Source organism: Nothoprocta perdicaria, unplaced genomic scaffold (genome assembly GCF_003342845.1).
Source record: "Nothoprocta perdicaria isolate Ctin4 unplaced genomic scaffold, notPer1 scaffold_35, whole genome shotgun sequence".
Classification (NCBI taxonomy): domain Eukaryota; kingdom Metazoa; phylum Chordata; class Aves; order Tinamiformes; family Tinamidae; genus Nothoprocta; species Nothoprocta perdicaria.
Genome location: NW_020455588.1, coordinates 1,529,847 through 1,550,305, shown reverse-complemented (window position 1 = coordinate 1,550,305; position 20,459 = coordinate 1,529,847). Strand labels below are relative to the sequence as shown.

Here is a 20,459-nt window from a genome sequence, read left to right as displayed (position 1 = left end):
AGATTTTGATGTTCTCCTTAAGGACTTGTTACTCTAAACACTTCAGTGTTGAAGCTGCAGGTTTTTAGGAGGTGAGAAGCGAGTTGCTTTTAATTCTTTCAGTAGTTTAGGTGGATGTTGTGATCCTCGGGAGTTCTGTACGAAGCTGCAGTTGCACGTGGAGTGTATCTGCATTTGACAGTCTTTCCAAAGAGTTTCCGAAGCTGCCCCTTTTCCTCCGGGCCATCGCCATTCATCTCAGTGCAGTAAAAAGACTATTAATAATAGTCAGGTAGGTAAGGGAAAGAAGAGGAGTGGGGGAATTTTAGTTAATCCTAGAGGATGCAGGTTGGGTATTTGTGAGTTTCTGTTTCCTCCTGAGGAGCCGCTGACCTCGGTGCGGGTTAGCCCGGAGCCGACGTGGTGCAGGCCGCCCTTGTTGGCGTCCAGGGGAGCGGTGACGGCTCGGGTTCGCCCGGCCTGTCCCTGGGACGCACCTGGCTCGGCAGGTTACGCTCCCTGAGGAGCGGCCGTGAGGCTGAGGGCTTCTCAGGAGCACGAGCTGCTGTGCGAGGCTCTCCCGCCACCAGGGGCAGCCGCACACGGGGTGTGGGTGCGTCGGGCCTGTGGAAAGGGAGCCCTGGCCTGGGGCGGCACGGGCACCATGTAGAGCTCGCCTCTCTCCAGGCCAAGAACTAAGTTCCTCTGTACGTGGGGTTGCTCTGGCGAGACACCCATAATGTTACTGTATTATTCTTTCTAAAGATCTGTGCCTGTGTCTCTGAAGGTGCCTCACGAGAGGACGCGTCCCTGCACGCACGCATGCGCGCGCAGACCACAAGCCTGGCAGGGAAACTGCGGCATCTGCTCGTTGTTTCAGGTTCCCCGTGCCTGGCACATCAACACGCTTTTCCAAATCAGCACCGAGCGAGTGGCTGCCAGCTCCGACATGGAGTTTGCCCTGCGAGGGCAGCAGGGAGGCAGTGCTGCCATGTCCCTATTTTCCGGGTACATATCACAGAGAACCGGGTGACTGGCGCAACCTTGGTGCCAGTCATGTTAAAAGCCAAATAACCAACCCTGCTGCCAGGTTTTCTAGCTTTCTCGTGGTTTTCCATTCCTCCTGGTCTCCTATAAAAACATACTGCCATTCAGCACACACTCCAATGCACCAAGCATTTAAATCTTCCTCACGCTTAAAGACTTACTGCCAAGTTTACGGCTTCACAGACTACTACTATCATTAGAAAAACATATTTTTCCCCCTGTATATCAGTAGGGAACTAAATATCAAATAAAAGCGTACTTAATTTTACTGGCAGAAATGGTTCATGTGAGTAGTCTGAAACCAAATAGATGAAACAAGCTGCCACTGTGCTAGGCAGCATAAAATATTCAGAGGCATTGGTCGAGATAGAAGGAAATTGTATTAGTAGTTTGAGCTGAGCTAAATAGTTTGCGGTAGTTATTCCTCAGTTTTGTTACCACTGCTTTTAGTTGTTAGCATTAGTGGTTATGGTTACCTCTTTTATTCCTCAAATATTAAGTCAAAACCCCTGTGAGATGAAGCCCTTACCTGGATTCTCACTACTGTAAATGGAGTAGTCTGAAAAATTGCCCTGTATTGTGAAGGGACAGCTCTGTCAACATAAAAATACTAACAGCATTAATTATTTAATTGTGAAAGAACTTAGAATGCTAAACTTAGGTTGTAAAACTCCTGGTTTCCCTGTGAGCTGTGCAGTCAGTTCCTGAAAGGCTGCTGCTGCTCATGGAGCTGTCGAGCTTCTTGCAGGCCAGTAACGTGCCTGAATTCCAGGTATTGACTGAAGTTAGTTGTTCTACTATTTCAGATCAGCATACACTGCTTTAACTCGTGGCCTCTATTTGCATCAACAGATTAATAGTGTGATTAATCAAAGTTGATTGTTTTTTATGTGCCTACCTGTGGGTAAAAGCACTTCTGATTTCAGTTGTTTGTTTCAAAAGTGGATCTAACTGGAATTTCCAGAATCTTTAGAAAGTGATCTGTATTTAAGAAGAGCTTCAGTAGAAATTGTATATTTTAAAAATGTTTTTCTCTGTACCATAGGTTCATTGTGTGTCACTTAATTTCTTACAGCAGAGAGCTCTGGCCTCACAGAAGTAATAAAATAATGCATTTCTCATCTTCTGTAGCATGGGTTTAAAATCAAATTTGCAGAAAGTCAATCAGCCTAACGATACATTGCCATCTGCTTTTAGGAACTGAGAGGAGATTCACCTTTGATAAAGGAGAAGATTGTGACCAAAAAATAGTTTTCCCTTCTCCCATCCTTGCATAGGCACTCAGTATAACGTGTCCTTCCTCTTGAACACTGAGGACAGATTTGTCTCTCCAGAGTCACTGCCTTCTCCCCTGCCTTTGCTGATGTGGAAGAAGGGTGATCCTTGGCTTTGCTGGAAGCGCCGGGCATGAACGACAAGGAGATGCAGGAGGGGAGCCGAGGGGATGGCAGGAGACCGGGGCAGCTTCTGCCTAGACCTCTCATCAGGGCTGGGTGCGTTTTGGCTGCCCCCCATGGGGCAGCCCCCATCGGTGCCTGGCCACGGTCCAGCATGAGAGGAAAGGCAGTTGGGAGGTATCAACTGAGAAGGGAATCCCTGAGGCTGAATTTCAGTGACTTCCCCCCCACTCTAAAGTTAGGAGCACTGTCTGCCTTAATTTTGAGGGCAGACAGCAATCTTAAATAGCATTATTTAAGTAAGATAACACACATTCCCATTCCTTTGGACAGCCCTGTCCCTCTGAGGGCCGTGCTGGCCATTGGAACTGCGGGAGAAAGTTATTGCAGCACCCTCAGTGATGGAAACATGGAGACATCAAGTGATAGGTGCAAGAGCACATGTAGCAGCTGTACAGATCCTTGTTTAGGGAACAAACCATCACTGCCTGTTGTTTTTGCAAAGAAATTTTGCTTTTTATGGGAGTATATTTTTTAGTGGAGAAAGAAGAGAGTGTACTCACTGAGTTGCTTCTAGTAGTCAAAAGAAGTCTGCCAAAATGTAAGCTGTCTTCAGCTCCTGGCACAGAGATTTCCATAATATCTTATATAATGGATCTTCCCCCATGCCATGGGTGCGATGACGTTTTGAGGATTCTTTCACATTTATTTCCTGTGATGTGTATTATTTTAGTGCATCTCATCTGATCCAAGTCTATTGGAAGCTGTAGTCACTGGCTTGTTCTGTGAGTGAATCTGATGTTTACTCTTTTTTTTTTTTTTCTTCCTTAGGACTGTGGTTTTCCTTTTGTGGTGGTGGTGTTCCTGGAGTGAGTGCCAAAGCAATACTGAACTTGGATGTTCAGGAGTGATAAACTAAGATAGAATTATGGAAGAAAGAGGGGGAATGTTCTGGCTTAGTAGCCAGCTTGTGCACTCGGCTGTGCGGTGGGTCTGAAATAAATGTGCCCAGCTTTACTGCTCGGTGCGTGAAGGCCTTGCTTGAGGATCAGCCTGGAGTTTTTAGTGGGTTTTCATTAAGCCCGTGAGTGGCACCTGCCATGTGTATGTGTGTGTAAATATATATGTATACACATTATATGTATTATATGTATATATATGTAAACAGTTATTTTGGTATTTCTTTTCCACCAAAGACTTCCTGGAGAAAGGGGGGAAAAAAAAAGAGGAATTCAGACATTTGGCCGCAGACTGGGTGCTTTCTGGCTGTCTCTTCTACTTAAAACCAGTATTTCAGAATCATGCCACTGAATTTTAATCTCCTCTGACATATTCCACTGTAAACTGCGTCCCTCCAGGAGGGCCTCCCTGTCATCAAGTGACCTCTGCAGGAATGGGGAAGTCAGGGAAGAGAGAATCCACACTTGAAAACTGCTCTGACCGTTCATCTGCAGGGATTTATGGCTGATGCAGGCAAAGCGTAGCTTAGAAAGCTGAGATCTTTTGGAGTAAATACGATCCAATGTGAGGTACAGAGAGTTGCTAAAGGAGTAAAACTGATGGAATTCCTCTGATGTTTACATACGGAGATGCTGTCTGAATATTGTTTTTAATCTCTGAAGTATAATAAATATGAACTTAAATACTTGTTTTAATAAATGAATGCCTTTGTATTTATGTGAATGAAAGAAAATGCCTACTTTTTAGGCATTCCCATATTCTTTCCGTATTATCTCTGAGAATATTTTAAGGTTGGTATTTCCCCACTTCAGGTATTCTTTGCAAAACGCTGCGCATAGCTGTTCTGAAATGAAATGTTTCCTGGGTAAATCTCTCATGTTTGATTCATGCCCCTGTTTAACAAGCGTATAGTATAAGCTTTGCTAACTTGTTATCTTCTGCGTTGTGGGAAGGGGAAGGAGGCCGTTTGCAGCGCTTGAAGCTGGGGAGGGCGTTGAGTCATTTCCTGCGAATGCGTGGAGAAACCCGGGCGCCTATCGAGGCTTCAGCTTGCTTTCACTCCGAGGAGCTGCAGCTCGTGGCAGGAGGCGAGCGGTGTTTGCACAGAGCTGTTGCCACCCGCCAGAAGTGAGCAGTGCTGCTGAGCAGGTTGGCAGCTCACAAGGCTGGTCGAGCTTTACGAGCATCTTGGTGCCACAAAAGAGATTCCATTCCTTCCCGGGACACTGGTTTAGATAGCCGAAGGCTAAAGGAACTTCTCGGTTTGCGCCCAGTAAGGTAGGAATTTAGTTTCTCTGCAAAGCACTCTCTGATGTGATACTAGATGTGATGTGATATTAGATTCTGCTCTAAAATGATGCACAGATAATTTAAAACCATGGGTTTAGGTGTTTTTGATGGAAATTGCATGCCCTCAGTGGGTAATGCAGAATGAGGGAAAATATTGCTTTGGCTTAACAAGGACAAAACCACAGGTAAGAGAAAGAGAGAAAGTAGCATCAGTTGCTTACAGGCACACCAGTGTTTGCTTTGGTTTAGAATATAGGAGACTTTCTCTCTCCAGATACTGTACTGAGATATCACCTTGGTCATTCTCATACTGAGCTCTCCATGTTAACAGGAGTGTCTCTTAATTACTTGTGGGTTTAATTGTTTGAAGATTGCTGCTCCACCTTCTCAGTTGCTCTCAAATACCCAAATTCTGATGTGGAGCTTATGGATTCTTTTTTCTTATTTAATCTTTATGTCTAATATTTTCATTCTTTAATGGGAAATGATAAACTGAAATATATCTAAGTATCTAGGCAATGAACACTCAAATAAATTAGCTTTTGCTGCAAGTTTAACACTGGAATCTTCTAAAATGTTTTTGCTGTTTGTTATTTAAGAGTCTAGGGTTATCCTCTGACGTTAATACAAAGTATCAAAAGCAGTAAGAAATTTCTTTTAGAATTGGTTTAGTTGTGTTTTATAGTGACTCTATCACTGTATTTCTTTTAATTCAGTCTAATTCCAGTGCTGTGTTTTGCCAGCTGTATTATGCAAAATTTATACTCTAACCTTGTCGTATAATATAAAACCACTACTGAGTAAAGCAAGTTACTAGTGTGTGTGTGTTTATTCTTAGCTATTAGTAGTAACATGAATAACTGATGTTCGAGATACTCAGTGTGATTTTTCTGCTGTGGAAACGTGGACATGGTGCACACGCCGCCCACGATGACGGGCGATGGGTTTTCCCGGAGGGAGCGATGCGCACGGCGTACGCTGGCTGCAGCGCTCGCCTCCCTGGGATGGAGACAGCCCGTTGTGCTTGGACCTGCCTGCACACAAGGGGGCTGCCAGCGGTGTCCGCTCCCTGCTCCCGTTATCCCTCGGGTGCCGACTTGGCTGGAGCTTGCGGGTGGTTCTGCGCCCCTTGGGCGAGTGGGAGCGTTTTTGTGCTCGCTGGTGTGAGTGTCTTTGGAGTTGATAGGAATGCTCACTGCCCGAAGCCAGGTAGTGCAGTACCTGCTGGAGACATGGTCCGTGGCGAAAATTGTAAGTGCAGGTGTGATTTTAGTGCTTCAAGGAATGACGTTTTTAGGACTCTAGTGCTTAGTTTGAACACAAAATGAGCATGATTTTAGTCCCCTTTAGAGACTGCTTTTGTTTTCCCATTCACTTCCTGCAGATGCATCACGTGCAGAGATGTACAAGTGCATGGGTTCTTGCAAAAATGTGCTCAGCATGTGTAACTTCCAATAATCTTAAAACTAAAAAGGCCCAGGAGTACTCGTTCTGTCATTGTCCTGGGAAATGAATGCTTTTGCACAGATGAAAGGTGGATCAAATTTGTTTCATGCTTTCCATTTCGCCTGCTGAAAGAAGCAGGATTTTTTTTCTCATTTTTGAAAATGATTATAGTAATGGGATTTTTTTTTGTGAATAGGGTGAATTTAAGACCATTTTAAGACTCTGTGAAGTAATTTAAAAACATTTATTCTTGATGCAAATACATTTAGTTGACTAGAATTACATTGAAAGTGAATTTGGCTCTAGTGAGAATCTATGACTTAATTGCATCACTGGAGAAGAAGAAATTCCTATGCTGGCATATTGTCTCTCCAATATATAGATCATATATGCTCTGAACAGAAGGTCTCATGACATATGGATATTGTAAGGCTATAGTGTTTTCTAAAAATGTGACACATGATCATTGAGTATATTTTGCATTGAGAGGAGTGGTTTATTCTTTTTTTTTCTGTTAACTTGGAATTGGAACTGTGGTGTGTGTGTTGAGGACCTAAGTAATTGATGGTGTAAATATTTGCACAGTGCTTGCTGGCTAAGTGATGTAAAAATAAGTTCTGATAAATTCTTTGGAGCTGCTTTTATATTAGTATTGTTTTTACTTAGGAACCATGATATATGGGTATATCCTTAACAAGGAAGCAACTCCATATTTATATGGTGATATGTAATATATCTTGCTCTATCATTGAAAATAATGGATTTGTTTATAGGAAAAAAAGGCTGGAGTATCAAGGGGGAGAAATTTAAATTACAGTGTATGGGAGCATCACAGCATAAAGGCATATCGCATATATGCTTACTTTGAAGTAATCAGTGTTTATGCATTGTCTCTAATCAATCAAGCCTCTTTACATATTTAGCCTATTTTTAAATTTACTTATTTAAAGTAATTTTAAACTTATTACTTATTTAACAATTATTTAAAACTTTTATTTAGAGCTGCTTGTTTTCTAAAGACCCATGAGAGATTCCAGTATGTGTAAGACTAAGGCCAGTAAACAACTCAGAATTCCTGTGGAATAAGATACCCTGTTGGTAACATTTCTCACAAGGAGGGAGGATGAATCTCATAACAAGATAATAGAAATAATACACACTATTTGTTATACTAGTTTAGTAGTTGATGAAGGATGAGTGTCATTCTTTCTAGCATCTCCAGACCTGAGAGCAAATGTCTCTCCCTTGTGACACTGGGTTTTTCTTATCAATGCTTTTTGCCCAATTTCCCTCTATAATAAATAAATTATAATAAGTATAATAAAAGAGGAAGGATAAGGAATGGATTTAGGGAGGAAGACACTGCAACAAATAGACTGTTGGCCAAACTATCTTGAATTTCAAAATAATTGCTATTCTGGTTTAATGAACCTCCTTGAAGGGATTAACCCAGACTGAGGAACCACACATAGCTCGGTCAAGTGAAGTGCAGCAATAACAGTGCAAAGAAAGCTTTTCTGCTGAAATTTGAGTGGTCCGTGATTACTTGGGACTGTCTACAAGTTTCTTATCAAGCTGCCTGTGGAAGAAGAACAGTTTTTCCTCTTATTCCACTGTGTTTGGGTATGTGCCAGTCCATTTGGGCCGAAGAACTTCTTAGTCAGCATTGCTGAAAGAGGCAAAATGGGAGAAATTGCATCCATTGATGGTACATAGGAGGAACGAGCTCCTAAGCGTAAGTCATTTCCTTCTCACCAGTTAGAGCTTGAGTGAGAGCACTTCATGTCTCTAAGTGCCTATCTTCTCCTGTCTTTAACAGTTTGTAGCTGGTAGTCCGTTGATTTACCTGTTTCTTCCATTTTTATTCTATCTTTTTCCTGAAATTGGGATTATGTTGTCCCTTACGGGGTTCACTGTGGGCCTACCTGACGGTGCCGAGGGCTGCCCCTCCAAGGTGTGTGGTGTTGGTGCCTGCTGGGTGCATCTGGGATGAGCTAATTAACAGCAGCGACCTGCAGTTGGTCTGATCAGATTTATGGTAGGGTGTGGAGAAGCCGTGTCCTTCATGGGTTTCTCCTGGCCAGTTTTTAGCCACACAGTGGTCTCTCTGTCAGGACAGTGGCTCTTCTAGTCTGGCCATAAGAACTATAATACTCATATTCACCTTCAGGGAGGCTGAATAATATGGTGGTAGTTGCCTCTTTCACAAAGATGGACAAAGTTGAGGTTATGTGAACAGCATATGTTGAAAGGTAGAAAACGTTCACTGTCACCAGTGCTCTGGTTCTCCAGAGTTATATATTCCACCATTATTAGTAGACTAGATTTCCAAATTTATTCATGAATCAGAACTATATCTTCTCATGAATTGAGAAGGGAAACATCTTTCAGAAGAGTCAAACCTTGAATGTAAGCTGCCCACTCAAGAATTTCAAAGCCTAAAACAGCTAATAACTCAAAATTCTTCATCCACCTCCAGATGACGAAGCTCTGTAACCGCCTGCTGTCTATAACTGGAAGCAGCTGAAGGATCTTCCATGACCAATTGAAGAGAATCTGTCATTGGAGATTGTTAGAAGAAAAGTTGTGTGGCTTCCAGGAGAAAGCATTCCACATCTTCCACTGGCTCACCTGCAGAGCTTCATCATTGCTCCACCACGCTGACTGACTTTCTGCTTGGAAGCTGCATTTCATTTCATTTTGCTCTGACCCCAATCAATAATTTACGACAGTAGGGATTTATTCTGAAGACTGGAATTTATCCTGTCATTTCTGATGCTTGCCAGAAAGGCACTAAGTAATGCTCACCGAAAAGGACTTTTCCATTTTATCTGGCATTGGGCGATGCCAGCCCCCAGGAAGGTTCGTACCCTGAAGAACATTGTGCTCTGTGGTAGATACTGCTGCTCATAAAGCTTTCATTCCTCCTTCGGAAATCAGCAAGAGCTTGAGTTTTGTCTTTTCCCTTTGAGGAGGTATTTCTTCCCCTCTAATATGTGCCAGATTCCAGATAAAATTTTAAGGGGGTTAATATTGCATAGTCTCTATTTTGACAGGCTTTTAGGACATTTTGGAGAGCTTCTGATCAGGTTTCTTTCTGCCTTTTCATCTCCCATCAGTCAGTGGTGGAGCTGGAATGTGAGTAGTTTGCCAATTCTCTGAAGCATTAGGTTTTTTTTTTTTTTTTTAACCATATGAAGAACTGAAATCTCTAGTATCATGGACTAGAAACACTACATTTCAGTATCATTCATCTTTCCTGCTGTGCAGTTCTCCACTGGGGATCGCTGGTAACACGAAAGCTAATTTTGAGGTGCTTGGGCATTGCAGCTACTAACTCGGGAAAGCATCCGTTACTTTTTTGTTTTTCTCCTGTATTTAAATAGTTGTTTAGTCGGTTATGAGAAGCAGAGGAAGAGCTATGGGCTTTGCATTAGATAGGAAAAACATATGACTTCAGTGTATATATATATATTTTCTTGTATCGTTCAGCCGTATAGTATTATGCATATTTCCAGGACGGAAGACTACTTTTTATCGTGTCCAAAACTGGAAACAGCAAATTACTCCTTAATTGGCACCTTCCAGGCAGACTAAGGTTTTCAGCCTCCAAGATGCTTAACTAACTTCTTGTTGGATAGATGATTGCAGAAAATGAATATGCAGTCATTACTTTGCATCATCTCATTCTGTTATCAGTGACTGTGAGGTGGGTGTCTTGGCTGAGTTTGGGAGGTTGCAGGGACAGTGTATTAGCTGGCAGGTTGGGGTTTGCTTAGCAGAAGGTGATATGCTGAGATGTGTGCCAACAGACTGGAATGTAAAAGTCCAGCTTTGAAAAGATTCGGAATATGGTTTGTAGAAGAGAAAAACGAGTCTGCAGGTGTATGGAGGATGTGCAGTAACTATGGGTGTGGAACTGCTCTGGTAAATTGTCAAGAAATGTCATTCACCTAAGATAATGTAGTCATCACCTTGAGGACTGTGCTCTTAAAATGGTACCAATAAATGGGGCCGATGTTGAAACTGTCAAAAATCAGAGTGTATCTTTGTGGAATCTACCTAAATAAAATAAATAATAGGGCTGGGAGAGACTTTCAAAGGTCAGCTAATCTATTCCAACTGCAGTGTGTGTAAAGACTATTAAGAAAATATATTTAAGGGAAGGACAGTCGAAGTATTTTTTTAGAGGCTTCGGAAGTGTTCACAATGATGAATCTCAGTAATGTCTATTTTTGTGTGCGGAATTGACCTGAATATGGTTTAGGATTAATTCAGTTTCCAATTTATGCAAGTGTTTTCTTTAGATCAAATCAAAGTGATCTCAGCTATAATTGCTGCTTGCAAGTTCTTTGCTCCATTCAAGCACAGTCTCTGATGAGTAATTATAATTTTGATACTGTATTTATATTCAGTGGTTCTCTCCAGTTACTAATTTCCATGCTACAAGGAAAGATGCTTCTGGAAAGATACGTTTAGTACATTCAGATAATAATGAAATAGATTTGTACTGGTAACATGCCAAAAAGCATTACCTCAATTTGCAACTTCACTACCCAAAAGCAACTTATTAAGTCAAGATCAGTTACAAAAGTTTCAAAAGAATTCCTCATTTTTGTTACTATCTATTTTTAAGATAATCTGAAAGTGCAAAAAAAATATTACAACCTTTCTTACTCTATGTTATTCCCTTGAAAGATCTGCTGGTCGGCACCCATTGTATTCATTGCAAAGAGTAAAAAGATGCCCCAAAAGGTCTGTACTTAATAGCTATCAACTGCATCTCATGTACAATACAGTCTTGGTATTTCCTTAGTCATTCTGTGTAAGTACTTCGTTTTTCTTGCATTCAAACTAACATTTCTGAATATTAAGTGTTAATTTTCACAGAAGTAACAAGCAAAGAGCTCAGTGGTGTGAAACAATAGGGTGGTAGCAGTCCTGTGTACTTGGGTTGTATTCAAATGTATGTAGCAGGGTACACATTTACAGAGTTGGGGCTGGTTTTGTTGAATGCCTCATGTAGGTTGCTGTTGTATAGCCCAAAGTGTGACTGAGGAATGTGGGTGTCTTTTGGAAAAAGTAGAGAGTGCTTTTCTTATGAAACCAGGAGTCCATGTCTTAGAGGAGTTATCTAAGAGAAAGAAATAGGAAATGGTCTGGACTGAGGGTGAGGATGATTTAAAAATTAAAAGAAAAAAGACTTGTGGTTGCTTTACTGGAGCATCAACATAACCACTGTGGGGGAAGAGGAGGGCTTGTTGGCTCTTGCTTCATTAGCTTAGTCTCGCTTTAATCTCGTTTTCAGTATCTCCTTGAGAGGAAAGAGAAGGCTGGACTGTTATAACTCCACAGCGTATGTCCTGTGATTATAAGCTGGGCATATTCAGGGTGTTGACGTATACATGGGGATGTAAGTGATGTGGTGCTGTGGTGGCCCAGCTTGTGCGATGCTTGGGTCCTGCAGGAGTTGTGTTGAACCTGCAGCTCTTTCCTCATGGCGAGGGATTTCAGGCAGTGTGTGTGTGTGAGACCTTCCTGTCATTATGTGATGAAGGGCAGATATGCAAAATCTGACTTGGCAGTTCATCAGTGTGTTTTATTCAGCTCAAAATCTTGATAACCACAGTTGATTTTTTAAAAATATTATTTCATTTTTATGTAGTTGTAAACAGCCATACCTTATCTATGGGAAGCATCTGCTATGTGACAGACTTCAGCAGTGGTAAGTCCCGGCCAAAGCACATATGTGGGTAATCAGCCTGTTGATAGCCCCTATAAAATGCTGCTGCTAGTCTCTGCGTATTTCCAATAAAATTTAAAATCCCAGAATGCTTTTTTATATTTGTTTTGAAATGTAGTCCTGTTTTACGAGAGTTTAGTTCCTTTTACTTCAGCTGTTCCTCAGCTTTGCTGACTTGCCATTAAGCAGAACACTAGCGTGCTACAAAGCGCTGTCTAGGACATCGTCATAGCTCTAATTTTTGCTTTTGTTTTGCAGTGTGTGATTCTAATGAACTATAAAAATGATGTTATGTGGCCACGGTGATGATTTTGGTAATCTCATCAGTTGCACAATGGCCTCATTTCTCCTCCCTGTTGAGCAGCAATTGCCTTCCAACTAGTGAATACTTGGCCAGGTAGAAGTATTGGATTTAGCATAAAATTGCGCAGCTGCCTGGCCTTGGTGCTGGTGCAGCTCCAGGCCTGACAGCACTGCTAGCTGGCTTACAGTCAGTTTGGGTAATCCAGATATGTTTACCAAAAAAAAAAAAAAAAGAGGGAGAAAAAATTAATCTGGTCATTAAACTGTTAAATTGGGCTCATACAGCAAAAGGGGGTCTTATGGCATGAGAAGAAAAAATGAGAAGATATTTAACTAGTTTTTCACTTCAGAGTATCCTAAAGGATTTAACATGGAACAGTGTTGTGATATAACTGAAACTTGAGTTTCCAGGCACTCTATGAACTATTCAGAGACTTCCCCCGCCTCTCCCCCCCCCGGCCTTTTTATGTCCCATGGAATTGGGAGAGGACACTAAATTAAAAAAAAAAAGAAAATCCAAATCTTTCATCTCCATTCTGGAAATAGTTTGCATCTTGTGTCAGCTTGCATAGCACAACCCCCCGAGTGGATGCTAACACCAAGCATTGGAAGACTAAGGAACAATTTAATTTCCTTGAACGATAACGCTTTGTGCAGTTACCTGTATAGAAATCAATAAAGAGCTTTCCTTTATATTAGGGTGCTCAGATGCAACTTAATACTGTGGTATTTTGTGTGGCCTGTAGCATGGCCACAGGCGTGTTCTGCCTGAGCTCACCATGCCGTAGGTGACTAATCTTTAGATAAACATCTTTGTATTTTAAACACTTGGTCTAGCTTAATGATGAGGTTGCTTATATATATGTATTTATTAATGTAATAATTTATTAATGCTTCATGGGTTTAAACTGTTGAAAAGAGTCTTTCAGATTGCAGATGAGTTTCTCTAATGTAGATGTCTTGAAAAAGGTGCTTAAAGGAGGAGTGCCACTTAAAGAAGTCATTGGAAGTGTGAACGTGCTGCTTAGTTCAGCTTAACCACGTTACATACGTTCTGGTCGCGTTAGAGCATCTATCTGCCATATCCTGAGTCAGGAGTGAGATGTAGCTGCAGCTTGATTCATTTAAACCTGGGCTATCACAGACCTTACCATCGATGTGTCACCTAAAGGGAAAGTAGCTCATGCTGTTGCTCATGCTGCTCAACGAAAGAACAGCCCACGGGAGTTCAATATCTATTAGAAATGAGAGCACACCAGAGGAAGTGTCATTAGTGAGATCCCTCTCTTGACCTTCTTCACGCGAAGCGTTTTCATTGTGGTTGGAGCTGGTGAAGGTCACTGTGGGCAGTGACTTCAGCAGCCTCGCGTGCAGTGGCAAACAGAAATCTGCCTTTGAGCCACATTGACAGGGATTCTATGGGAGATTGTCAAGTCTTAAAATTTAGTCATAATTGCAGTAAGAATGTTTGAAAGTACAATAATAAGGCTGCTAATAAAAATCATTCCAAAGACATAAATTCGGGCATTGCCTTGCCTCAGACACTGCACAGAAGTGAAATGGTTAATAAATTGCCTTTATACTTTTGAATGGGAATTCTAAGTTTTTGTAAAAGGATGAATAAAGGAAAAGGGTGTTGGAGACCTTGTGTGTAGATCCTGAAAGTGAAGGCAGGGGCTCCTTCCATGAGCTTGTTTTATCAGAAGACTTGGGGTCCTCACCTTGTAAGAGCCAGGGTGAAACAGCGTTGTGGGCCACAACCGGTTCTAGTTGTGATGAGGTTTTGCTCTGGCTACAGAGAACACATTTTTCTTGAGGTCATTAGGTAGGATGTGGCAGTTGAGCAATTTAGGGTTTTTTTTTTTTTTTTTTTTGGGTGTTTTCAAGCTTATGTAAAAGGGCAAGAAAGGGGAAGGAAAATTGTGGTGCTCGTTATTTCCTCCCCAAGGCAAATTCCTCCTTACACAGCATGCCCTGGTGGGCTGTCCCTGGGCTGAGTCTCTGCGCAGCTCAAGGTTGCCGTGTTCCGACTGCACTAAAGCCCGAATGCTGCAGAACCCGTGGCAGGATTTTGGGTTCCCTTGTCGGTGATCTTGCTGCTTTCTGTGGTCAGTTTTTTAGAGAGGGGGAGAAAGAAGCAGCAAGGTGAGGAGCAAGTTGCTGCCTTTTTACAAGAAGGCTGTGGGTGACTTCTGTGAGAGTCTCGTGAGACTCAGAGTTGTGACTCTGGTGTACAAGACTCTCCAATTTGCCCTAGTTTGTGCTTTTTCTTCATAATTTAGATTTATTGTTACCCTTAATGTGAGAGATGGGAAGAGAAATGAAAATGGAAGTTTCTTGTCGAAGTGGTGCAGGACTTGGAAACATCCTGGAGAACACAGACATCCATCATGGCTTTCCCTCCTCCCCTTATAGAGGGCCTGTAATCACATAAGAAAATACTGATAGCGCTAGTGTTAAAAATTTATATCTGAGTATAAAATTGTGCAGTGATCCTGTGGATCCTGTGAATGTGTAATAGCCATAGCCATTCTAGTTTTAAAATTAAATATGATATTTCATGCAAAAAGTATATTTAGAAGACACTTACAAAAGGATATTTTAAGACCTCTTTTCCAAAAGTTGTTAAGTTTAGCAGGAAATTTCATTTCTCTCCTTTGTCATTTGGCTACACTGATGCAGAATTCCTTTGGGTCTGTTTTTTTATTTATTTGTTTTTCATGTTACATTTTTTACAAATAACTACTATGGGAGTCTTGTTTTATCTTTGTCTTGGCAAACAGGAATTATTTGCACAAACTACAAACATGTTAGAAAGGAAGAGATACAGCTGAGTTTGATGATGCCTCTGCCTGCAATGGAAGAAACACACATTTTGCCAAGTAATTCAGTAGCTGGCAAAAGCATAAATGCATTTATGAATAGCCACAAGAAAGAGAGAATTTTATTCAGTCAATAGATTATTTCTGTTAAATAAAGGCCTTGAGGGCACAGGAAATTACTAGTCCAAATGGTGCTGTAAGCACTTGGTTTGTTTTGCCTTCCAGGTTGTACTCCAGCAGAGGAAAAAATATATACCTTAGCTGAAACTTTTAGTAATACTAATGACTCTTTTAGTGACATTAATGATTTTTTTTGTTTGTTTGTTTCCCCTCCCTGTAGACAACAAATTCAGGTGGGACTAGTAATGCCGATTTCCCCTCTGCGGATCCCGGTATGTACCAGCTGGACATTACTTTAAGAAGAGGACAGCATTTAGCAGCACGAGATCGCGGAGGTGAGTGTGTGCTGTAAACTTTGCCTCAGTATTTATTACATCATCAGCTCATGGATTACTTAATACCATTGTATAAACTTAAAGTTGGAGAGATAGCTAAAAGTTTGAAGTTTAAATGGACTAGTTAAACTCTGCATAAAATTATGTAAAGGCTCTCCCTGAAGCACGGAGGAAAAGGAACTTCGATGACCTAAGCCCACATAGGAGAGTTAATGAGATTTAGCTAATACTAGTTCAATTCAGCTGTTAGCTAATTTGCTTCTCTTTTAGGAATGCTTTAATATGAGAGGTGTGATAGATGAACTGAACAGATTTTTGCTGCCTTGCTTGCTAATTACATATTTATTTGACTGCTTCACTGATAAGTAATGAGGTCTGTTTGAAAAAATAATCAACGAAATATTTGATGAGTTCAGGCGTTACTTGTGGGTCAATCTGTCGATCATTCTGGTGTTTTATAGTTTGGACTAAGACACATATTGCACACATACATTGCTGAACTGCAGTTCAGACACTGAAAGGATGCCTAAAGAGTGCTGTGACCCACAGGAACAGTTGGCAGTCTTAGTGATTCTCTGTGGGCAACTACAGCTTGTGTTTAAAAGTAGATCAGTCAGTAATCCCCTTCCTGAGCAGCAAGCTGAGTGTGATAAATCCGTCTTGCAGCCTATTTTGGATTTGCTGTAATGTATTCTGGGTGAGAGAGAGAGCTGTAGTAGAATCTCAGCTGTAAAAATCTTGTGCAGAACTTTCCCATGTTAACTTGGTGGACTTACTTGCTGCAGTTGAGATCTCAAAATAAAGTAGTAAAATCCTGGAGCACCTGTTTATATTAGTGGGAAAGTAACTGAAATTTGAATATATTCACAGTTGCGAGAAAATAACAAATGTTCTTGCCGTAGATAGATTGATATGCAAGCAAGCTTTGACTTTAATTAAGGAATGGGTACCTAGGTGTTTTTGCCTCATGAGCTAGTAGCACATGCATGAAATTTGCCTCGTTTCTGAGTCACATGTATTGCAGTCTTCTACTGCTTGTTTTCCCGTCATGGCTTTAGGTAACTGCGGAGTGGTAAGCGTGGGAGGGAGGACGTTTGATCTGGGAAGTCATTTTTATCTAAATCCCCACAATCTCTGATCCAAACTCTTGGGTGCCTCAAAGGAGCCTTGTCCTCTGCTGTTTCTCTTTTCAGTAGACACCTGCATTCATCCAGGGACAAAAGAGCGAGCGTGGGGGGCCTGAGGCCCGCGCCGGCAGCAGGGCTGCTGTGCCGTGGGCTGCAGCGGCGTTCCTGCTAGGCATCACGAAGCCCTCATGGGGCAAGTCCACAGGAAGCTTGTTTAAGAATCCACCTTACGTGGCCCTAGTAGGGCAGATGTGTGAGATGTTAAAACTAGGTGTTGAGAGATTTATCACAGAGCTGTCTCAGAAAACCCTCCTGCTATAAGATGGTTACAGCCAGTTTAAATCTTTCCTTCAAATCTCTTTCCAGAACCCCTGCTTAAAGCCTAACACTAAGAATTTCTGAGTACTCTGAAGGAGTGATAAAAAAAGATGATAAAAAAGAATTCAGATTTAATTTTAGCTTTTTGTTCGCTTTTGTAACTCAATTTCACATATCTTTTCAGAAATCTGCTTCTGAACATATTGCAGTATTGGAATTCAAGCTTGAATTCTTATATCTTGAATGTTCTGCAAATATTCTATCTATCCCCAAATTTGCACCCAAAAGAGACTGTAGAGGGGAAAGGCTGCAGCTGTGTTTAGGTGGCTAGCAGTACCCCTGTTAATGATGTCCTTTAGTGGATGAACAGCGCTGTTGAGCGTCCCAACCAAGGAGAGACAGAACAGTCTTTGACAGGGCCGGCATCTTGCATTTGTTCTCCAGTGATGGAATTAAAAGCCACCATTATCACAGGCAATATTTGTGCTCCTGTGTGTGTATTATTATTATTAGGAAATGCAACTGCTTGTTTTTAACCTTGTCTTTTCAAGAAATCCTGTCTTCACATTGATGCAGCTTTCTATTCAAGTACCACGGTGCTATGGTGTCATAGCTGCATCTCGGCTCGGTGGTAAGACAACTTAGATTTTTGCTTCTGGCAAAACACTGTTGTGACCTCAAATGGCTTTGTAACATCTGCTTAGTTTTCTGTTCCTAAAGGAGACCATATGCTTAGGTTTGAAGATACTTTTTCAAGATACAAGATAAATATTTATATATATAACAGGTAGTTTGAAGCCAAATTTTCTTGAAAGATCTTTTGGATATCTGTTTTGCTAAATGAGAGCATTCATCAAAATAACTCTTTAGTTATATACATTTTTAATAAATTAGATATTAAATTGGAACAGTATTTAATCCAAAGGAAATAAAGTATCATTAGGTTTTTTTGATGGCAGTTGAAGTTGGTTATTTAGAACAGAAATAGTATGCAAGGTTTCATAGCAGGTGAAACAGTTTATAAGTCAGAATCTGTAAGTATATTAGACAAAGGGCTTTCAAAGAGATTATGAAGGTTTTATTTGAATCAAAAATATCTGACACTGTGTATTTTAAAGAACTCTGGGGAATATGAATGTCTGGAAGAAATAATTTTTAAAAAGCCATGTTAATTAGCAGAGATACGAAGGAAAGATGTTGAAACAGGAAATCACAGGTTGGCATTCTTGCTGCTGCAGAACTCATGTATCTGGACATAATGCCTGACAGCTGTTGTTCTGTGTATAAAGCATCCTGTAAATGTTTCTTTAAAGGACATTAGAAATAAACCCGGCAAAGGTCCTTTAGTCATCCTCTACTCCGAGAGGATTTTTTTTTAATCAGTTTGCCTGGAAATATCAACTACCCTTCAAGTTAGGGAGATTCCTAAGAAGTTAGATTATTTTGGGCCAGAATGCCCAAATATGTTAGTGTCTGTCCAGCTGATGTTTGCCTACTGTAGAGATTTCAGGCTTCTACCTTCCTGTGGTCATATTCATGTTAGCTCTCAAAATAAATTGGAGTTTTGTTATGAGAGCTTGAAGAAATTACTATAAACATTCCTTGTTTGCTTGCTTGCATGTCATCAATATTATTACTTCCTTATAACACAGTGTTTGGCAATTACCAGCTTCTGCATAAATAAGCTGAAGGCCAAAAACTGGCAACGATGGGAAATAGCTCTTCTGGCTAAGAACAGTAAAAAATCTCTGTCGTTAAGACCGGGCAGAACCAGATGGCTGAAAACATTGCATCTCGAGCCTGTTTCTCTCCCTGGCTCTGCTGTTTTCTGTCAGGTCTTGGAGCCGTAAAATTTCTGAGCTGATCTGTCTAAAAATGGATGATTTCAGGAACAACTGTGCTCAGAGCTTGAGTTCAACCCAGGCAAACCAAACCCGTGTTGTTCTCTATACTATGATCCTCTAGTCCCACCAGGACTGCGCAGAAATGCAGGTTTATGGAAAGGGCTGCTACATTTCCTCTGAGATGATTTAAAGCTCTTACTAGGCTGCAATTTTTATTTATTTATAGCTGCCTTTATTCAATAATGAATCTCAAAATTTTCCCTTTCTTTAGGTTTGTGTCTGTGTTGTCCTCGAGTGTTGTAGGAACTTGTTTACACTTCAATTTAATCTCACATCATGAGATAGTGACATGGGCTAATAGTTAAATTAAATGGACTTTCTTCTCTAGAGATGTTAAATGCCATGCTAATGCTGTAGACTGCAGGATGTTTGGGGGGAGGATATTTGCAGAGACTAAGCTGTCAGTCCTTTTTAATGGCTTTGTCGTTAAAGAACATATGGATAATCATAAGAGGTAAAGAAATGTTCCTAGAAACTTCTCAGCTTTTCATCCTAGTGGGATTATTTAATTTTGGGCAGTTTAACATGACTTTCACTCCCTAAAACCGGATCTATTCAAAACTTAAGTCTTCTGCTGCACAGAGGTTAGGCAAATATAGGATCTCTCACCTATATACTGTTTTGACCTCTGAAACTATTAGATATAAAAAATGGCTCATTTAATACAGAGATAAAATGTCATTAAAAGGAGAAAAATATTGAGGACAACTGACAAAATTATTTTATCAAGCCTAATGTTGAAATGGTATAATATGCTCCTACCTTTTGCCATTTAGGATAAGCTTGTTTTTCTAAACATATTTAATTTTCTCCAGTATTTCATGCTCCTACTTCACTACCAAAGAAAATCTGTCGTAATAAATATACCAGTAAAGAAAAATAGCATTTAGTTGTGGTCTATATTTAATAATCTTTCACATATTTTCATGTTTATTAATGTGTAAAACATATGATTAATCTGCTGCATTAGCAGGCTTGATCAGAAAAAAAAATCCCAGTTTTAAATCCCGGTTCTCTTTTTCACTTGACCTGTTCATTCTTTTCATTGCCCCAGTGCCTGGGAGTGGCAGTGCACAGAAGTATGGGAAGAAAGATGGTAATTTCCCAATATCTTAAAAATCTGAGTAGTAAATCAAGAGACAGAGGCGGATGGAAATAGAAAGAAGGGAAGGGGCAGTATTAGTGAGATGATAAGGATTTTGGCGTATTATCAAGTGATTCGTTAATGAGTCTTTGAAGTCCATATCAATGGAAAGTTTTAAAGTTCTGAAGGAAAGCAATGAGCTTTCTTAACATATTTACGGGAAATTTCTGTAAGCTAAAAGCTAAGCTTTTGAAGCAGGGCTGTCTTGTCGTCAGATCTTGTCCTATCTGCACAAATTATGAAGCTCTGAGAGAGAAAGAGAGGGGGAGAGAGAGAGGGGGATCATCTATTTCTTTGCTCTGTCAAATGATATGTGGTAACTTCAGACCTTCAACTTGATTTGTGGCATTATTGTAATAGGAAAAACACCAAAACCTTTTATTTCAGTTCAGAATATTTCAGAATATTTCAGAATATTTAAGGTTGGAAGGGACCTCTACAGATCATCTAGTCCAACCTTCCTGCTCAAGCAGGCACACCTACAGCATGTGGCACAGGGTGGCATCCAGGCGGGTTTTGAAGAC

General features: G+C 40.8%; 1 protein-coding gene across 4 annotated transcripts in view; it reads left to right on the top strand.

The window, feature by feature from the left end:
• MCTP1 (multiple C2 and transmembrane domain containing 1) overlaps positions 1-20,459 on the top strand; it is a 206,082-nt gene that overhangs the window by 32,961 nt on the left and 152,662 nt on the right. Inside the window, exons 1-2 of one of the 4 annotated variants that reach the window (XM_026044075.1) lie at positions 8,646-8,981; positions 15,328-15,442. In XM_026044075.1, coding sequence (XP_025899860.1) covers positions 8,895-8,981; positions 15,328-15,442 — 202 coding nt within the window. In that variant the 5' untranslated portion in view covers positions 8,646-8,894. Of the gene's footprint in view, positions 1-8,645; positions 8,982-15,327; positions 15,443-20,459 lie in introns of those variants that run through there. The other 3 variants (XM_026044071.1, XM_026044073.1, XM_026044074.1) reach the window with 3 other exon arrangements.